This window comes from Penaeus monodon, chromosome 38, assembly GCF_015228065.2.
Source record: "Penaeus monodon isolate SGIC_2016 chromosome 38, NSTDA_Pmon_1, whole genome shotgun sequence".
In the NCBI taxonomy this organism is placed as follows: domain Eukaryota; kingdom Metazoa; phylum Arthropoda; class Malacostraca; order Decapoda; family Penaeidae; genus Penaeus; species Penaeus monodon.
Genome location: NC_051423.1, coordinates 27605533 through 27612860, shown reverse-complemented (window position 1 = coordinate 27612860; position 7328 = coordinate 27605533). Strand labels below are relative to the sequence as shown.

At 33.7% G+C, this 7328-nt stretch overlaps 1 protein-coding gene across 1 annotated transcript in view; it reads right to left on the bottom strand.

Annotated features, from left to right (window-relative positions):
* LOC119596974 (nuclear cap-binding protein subunit 1-like) overlaps nucleotides 1-6036 on the bottom strand; it is a 25245-nt gene extending 19209 nt beyond the window's left edge. The window contains 5 exon segments of the mRNA XM_037946380.1: nucleotides 382-596; nucleotides 824-1004; nucleotides 1195-1380; nucleotides 2032-2123; nucleotides 5906-6036. Coding sequence (XP_037802308.1) covers nucleotides 382-596; nucleotides 824-1004; nucleotides 1195-1380; nucleotides 2032-2123; nucleotides 5906-5942 — 711 coding nt within the window. The 5' untranslated portion in view covers nucleotides 5943-6036.
* Nucleotides 6037-7328: the final 1292 nt, after the last annotated feature.

The following is a 7328-nucleotide window of genomic DNA, read 5'->3' as shown; positions in this document are numbered from 1 at the left end:
AAACAAAAAAATCAAAAAGTATTTTTCATGTCGACTGATATCAAACTCCACTGATAATATAATTATACAGAACATGACAAAATAATCAAAGTAATAAAATAAGTACCAATAATAAAATACTAATAATGATATAGAAACAAAACACAATAATGATTACAATTATAATAATAATAACAATAATAATAATAACAATAATAACAATAACATTAACAATACTACTACTACTACTACTACTAATAATAATATTTCTAAAAACTAAACATTTAGGCTAGTCAACTTTCCCCTTAAAGGAGAATGGACACGAAAATGAAATAGAATACAAGAAAAAAGGATAAAAGCCAGTAATTTAACAGAAGAGAAAAATCCTCCATTACCCCATACCTGAGCCCAAAGACAGTCCAAATACTCCTCTTGTGGATGTGGACGGTCAGACCTCCATACCCTCAGTCCTGGGACATGCTTGCGGCTTCGCTTCCTTACGTAAATCTCAATGTGCTTCAGCAAGCGCTCAAGATCCTGTTCCTTCTTTTCATACAGCTCACGCCCCACCCAGGGAAGGCAGCTCAGTACAGCATATACATATGTGTCACTACGAACTGTGGACAAAGATATTTTCCACTTAAGTAATTGCTGTCCTAAAAACAAACAGATTAATACTAACATTCTACTATACATCAGACAGTTAAGTTATATCTAATTACACTTTGTACAATGATGTCAAACCATATAATAACACTAACATGTTATTGTATATCAAACAAGTAAGTCATATCAAATGCAGGAGTCAATATCCACACCACTGAAAGAACCACAGAATAATTACCCTGGGGTGAGTTGTCATCTCTTGCTGTGTCTAAAAAGGTGTGGAGGAGCTGCAGCAGTGAGTTGGTGGAGATCACATGACAGTTGACCAGATCGGCAAAGAACCTAAGTACATAGCGTGCGGTCTTCCACATACAAGCTTTAAGTGCTTCCTTCAGTTTCCGTGCCATCATGTCAACAAACTGCAATGGAGAGTTATATTATAAAATTGTTTGTCTCCAGCCATAAAGAGATACCTGATTTACTATAATATCATCAGACAACCATCAGGTTAGTTTCAGAAGCACATTAGCAACAATAAATACCGTAGCATATCTATATCCAAAAATTTTAAGCTAAATGTAAATAACCATGATCAGTGATGATATCTACCTCTCCACCAAAGTTGTAGTTTTTTGCATTGAGGAGTCCAACAAGAGTTGTATAGATGGTGGTCTTTTCTGGCATCTTTACAGCACAGTCACTCAGGATCTTTAGAATCTTGCTCTTGTAATTGTTAATGTCTGCCTCTAGAACACTTGCTAGACCCTCAAGATTGCTTTCCAAGGATGAAGTACTCTGTAAAACAGGTTAAACAGGTTGAGAAACATTTACACAGGATGACAAGGTCTTCTAAGAGAATTTTTATTATAATTCTCATATATCTACCACTTAAAATAATTGATAGATCAACATCCAAACGAAGAAATCAACTTTATATCACACACACACTTTATAACTAACACACCAATTTACAACTGTCACTTAAATTTGTCAAATGTACTTGGCTGCATATCATAACAACACTAGCTACACTTACTATTGACTTTTTAGCACTGTCAGGGCTTCGTTAAAGAGAAAAAAATTATCACCTAATTTAATGTTTAATGTTTATTCACTGTGAATAACCCTTTTTATATTATACAGTGCACATACATAAAGAATCCATTCTTTTTTTACTTGACTCTCTAATATGATGATTCTATGGTATCAGGCTGGCAAACAGCTTCCCAATATCAGACAGAGAAAATTATGTGGAAATCTGACTGACATTCATCAATGAGGTTTTCTGAATTTCATTCTAGTGTAAGTCAGTCTCAACAATATCATTCTGAAATGTTGATCTATATTCCATACTGTTATTCCTTAATTCTACCACTAAGAATTTACAATCACCACACACCTCCAACCCCCACACCAATACCCACAAAGTTACCTACAACTACTGACCTTCTCTCCCACACGAAGGATTAGAGATTCTAGTCGGTCTTCGATTTCAACAGCATCTGCCCTCCGTCTTTTCCGGTCACGACCGGAGTCTGCTGTAAGAGGCAATAGAAAAAATATGTAGAAAAAACAAATCTTAAGACATCTTCCCATATAATCAACAAAAAGCTAAAGGAACACCTAAATACATATAATACTTTACAAATTTTATTGAAATATAATATATGGCTGACCTGTTTTGGTAAGGGGATGTTTATAAGGAAGAAAAAAATAGAAAAAGTAACATTTCATGTAACATATTTCTTTGGTAATTCAATCTGAGACTAATGTGCCTATTTCCCTACGATATTCTCTGAGAAATATAGATGCACTGCTGATATACAGTGATCATGATAGTCCTGATTGTGGGGATGACATCAAGTAGAGCAGGGAAGCTGTGGGGTAAAACTTGCTGAAACATAATGAAGAACAAAAATACATAAAAGCATCATAAAAAAATGCCAGACTCAATTACAGTGGTAAAATTTTGCTGAAGGCAAGTAAAGCACGGTTGTCCTTTGCATTGACGGTTTCACCTCTTTGCACCCAGCTCATCTGGTCTTTCAAGCACAGCATTTGGCATTTAATAAGTTTAGGTATTTTACAAACAAAAGTATTAAAAATTTGAGGTTTCCTTCAGTAAAAAATTCAGGGGTTCAATCACACAACTGGCAGCACAGTTTCATAATCAATATCATGTGGTGATATTTGGCTTAAATTGAGTAATAATATTTCTTCTTCTCTAGTTAACAATTTGATCAATTTGTAATTACTCTTCACTGATTACATAAATAAAGACATGTGATCAGAAAGTTAGAATTATTGTTGGATTTGCTATTTCTTTTGAAACTTGGGTAGCAAGGCTAGCTGCCAGGGTTGTGTCATGTTTGATAATCAATAATAAAATCTCATATTTGCGTCTTCTCAAGTTTACTTTTCATCAGTTCACATTTACTCCTCACATGTCCCATTCATCACTTTAGAGCAACATGGGTTGATGTAGAGGAAATGGAACTTTAATTAATAAATATGCACAGCTATTAAAATGAAAGTAGTATATGTAGGCTAATCAACAAAGTCGTGACTGAGAGACAGCTACGTCGTGATTTTTTGCTCACTTTCTAAAATGGTAATTAGAAGTGACTTTGCCTGTATCCTTCTTTTGAGGAAACAAGGTTAGCAGTGGTACCACACAGCTTTCCACCAATGGTTATGTGGCCATTTGATTAGAGATCATGATCAAAATGTAGGAAGCAAATAAAGCCTTACTTTATTTTTAGACTGATTTTGTAATTGTAAAGAAGAGAAATGTGGAATAAACCATCATCTAACCTTCTCTTTATAATTTCTCTCATTTTAAAACTAAAGCCTCTCCTTATTTTCATATGTTTCCAGGGACAACTTCATATGTGCACAATACTGCAGTACAAAAATAAGGACTGATCTTTTTCTATGCTAAACTGCCCAGCAAATCTACAAAAACTCAACATCCAAATGTTGGATGGCTAATATTTGACTAATATTTGACTGTAAAAGGCTATTTGACAGGCAAAGCTCAAACATGAAGAGATGTTGGCTGAGTAGCATTGTTAACTATAGTCTTAAATATCTTCATAATTTGTAGTTTCTGATTCAAATTTATATGTTCTGAAACTAAACTTTTCATGGACTCTGAGGTTGCTTGGAAGATATGAAGATTTAATTTCAGTTTCATATGGCTGTATGGTACAAGGCAAACTCTGCTTGTAATACACTGAACAACAAAAACAAAAGTAAATTTTTGACAATTGGACCTTGCTAAATAATATCTATATCATCAGATTCATTCTCATGTAATGAGAAGAAATTTGATGATCATTTCACAGTTGCAAACACAACCGATTGATATGATAAGTCTCGATAGCAGTGGAGGGCATGAAGTATATCAGGGAAATAGTGTGGTAAAACAGGCTGAAACAAAATTAATATTGAAGAAAAATGTGTAAAGGCATCACAAAAAAATTCCTAGAATAAAACTGCAAGGCAGTGTCTGCCATCACTGAAAGTCTACAGGCCAACATGCCAACTTTAGAAAAACTCTATGGGCATCCAACCAATCTTTCAGTAAAATCTACAGGCATTCACACCATTAAAAGCCCTTTGCCCTTCGACCACTGTAAGATTTATACAATACACTTTAACCATATATTCCTTTCCCAGGGGGATCTACCTTCTGGCCCCTATGGTATTTGTGCAATCCATCAGAACCACACACCCAACCTACATGTCTAGCCAGGTGCCTCCACCCTCTGAACCACCGGGGTACACAAACCAAAATAGAAGGGGGGATACAATTTTGCTACATCAATGAGAAACTCAGTGTGGATTACAGATTAAGAGATTTGCTTCTATTTGTAATTAGCTTGCTGAAAACTACATACATCTGTATAGTGAGACCACTTAATGGGCTTAATTATCAAACCGTGATGGTTTCTAATGTCTATTTCTTCTGCAAAGCCACTATTTTGTTTTAAAAACGGACTATAAATCAATGAAATACTGAAAACAAAACACCTCTCTGGTGCTTGTCAAGGACTGTCAAAAAGTACATATACAGGAGTTATTGTACAGCATTGTATAAATGACCATTAAAACATAATAAAAAAGTATAATAATAAAAAATAATGCATTAAATACATAAACGAGGAAAAGCAGGTATTGATAATTACCAAATTATTATTTTCAGAAGATCATAGTAATACATGAGCTATCTGACAGATTGCTGTGATGAGTTAATCAGTCAGAATAGCTTTTATCCTTACAATTTAAAAATGATGAAAGTCTTAGTGAAAGATCAGATGATTTTCTCTCTTCTATGTTACATATCTTTACTTTTGATTTGTACACAAAATGCCCTAGTTGAAAATTGTGTTTTCACAATCCCACATAATGTTTAACATTGAAACCTGACTATTTTCCACTGAAAATTTATCAAAATAAGACACATTTCACCTTACAATATTTCTTTGTTAAGTTGACTTCAATACAGTTGTGCAGCACATATCATGGTATACACACATAGTGATAGCAGTAAAATAGAGAAAATCTAATGATGATGTTATTAATACGGGGTGATACAAAATTTACTGTTATACGAAATAATCTGCACACGCAAAGAATAACGTCAAAACATTTCATGACTAATGCCATGCACAGCATAAGTCCACGGCAACTGGGTGAGGGACAGAAGATACAGTGGTCGGGTAGGGGTCTGTGGGTATAGCCCCGGGTTAGGACGACGTATTGTTCATACAGTGAAGGCTATCGATTCCCAGGAATAGCTGGAGTAATATGGACTTATTTTCAGAGGGCACTTCATAAATAATTACCAATATTTTCATTTGCATCACTTGTGAAGGAAAGCAAAAACTGGTCATGTTTATTATACCATGAATAAAGGAAACATAAAATAATAACTGCAAGGCCGGATGGCTGAGTAGAATTTTAAATATATATTACTAAAAAGAACAAAAATGATGATACGTATAGGACCGGCATAAAAGATAGCAGGGAAAAAATATTCTTGACACCAATTCCTAGCTGCTCCCGGTCTGCTATAACCATGAAATACAAACAACTGTGGATGTAATTTTTCTGCGAAAATTATGTACACTCAATAATTCTGATCTAACTTACTGGATTCTATCGAACATTCCGAGGCTGAAATGGAAATTATTTTTAACATGCAATGTGAATTTTGATGGCAGGGCCAAAGCATTTTGCGACACTAACAACATTACGGTTTCCGCTATTTTCCACTATTCTAGACATTCAAAAACCTTAGAAGCATTAATCTTACCATAATCAGACATCTCATCGAACTTGCGGCGACTCATTTTGTCTTTTTTTCGTTAAACGTGAGAAAAATGAGAGACAGCTTCTTTCTGCAGGCCTCAGCAACAGCCTTTCCCGTGTTTGTTCTTCGACAAGCCTAAAGCAAAAAATATCAACTCCATCGGGAAAACGCAAGACGGATTATAATTATGTTTATTTTATTTAAAATGTCTAAAATAATATATATATAGTTATGTTAAAACAATACTAAAGTTCGAAGTGATATTTACGATATGCTTCTATCGAGAGCTACAGACCTAAAATTTTTGATTTGACGTTTTGAAATTTTGAATATTATACATTTCAAAAACATATATTTGAGAGAATCACTTTGAGGACTTAAGAATGAACATTTCTAACTTGTAGTTTGTGCTATCACCAAATATTCACAAAGTCGTAGAACTAACACGCACACACACACACACACACACACACACACACACACACACACACACACACACACACACACACACACACACACACACACACACACACACACACACACACACACATATGTATATGTATATATATACATATATGTATATATACATATATATATATATATATATATATATATATATATATATATGTATATATATATATATGTATATATATATATGTATATATATACATATATATATATACATATATATATAATAATATATATTACATATATATATATATATATATATATATATATTATATATATATATATATATATATATATATATATATATGTGTGTGTGTGTGTGTGTGTGTGTGTGTGTGTGTGTGTGTGTATGTATATATACATATATGTATATATATACATATACATATGTGTGTGTGTGTTGTGTGTGTGTGTGTGTGTGTGTGTGTGTGTGTGTGTGTGTGTGTGTGTGTGTGTGTGTGTGTGTGTGTGTGTGTGTGTGTGTGTGTGCGTGTTGTTCTACGACTTTGTGAATATTTGGTGATAGCACAACTACAAGTTAGAAATGTCATTCTTAAGTCCTCAAAGTGATTCTCTCAAATATATGTTTTTGAAATGTATAATATCAAAATTTCAAAACGTCAAATCAAAAATTTTAGGTCTGTACTCTCGATAGAAGCATATCGTAAATATCACTTCGAACTTTAGTATTGTTTTAACATAACTATATATATATTATTTAGACATTTTAAATAAAATAAACATAATTATAATCCGTCTTGCGTTTTCCCGATGAGTTGATATTTTTGCTTTAGGCTTGTCGAAGAACAAACACGGGAAAGGCTGTTGCTGAGGCCTGCAGAAAGAAGCTGTCTCTCATTTTTCTCACGTTTAACGAAAAAAGACAAAATGAGTCGCCGCAAGTTCGATGAGATGTCTGATTATGGTAAGATTAATGCTTTTCTATTCTTTTTATGAT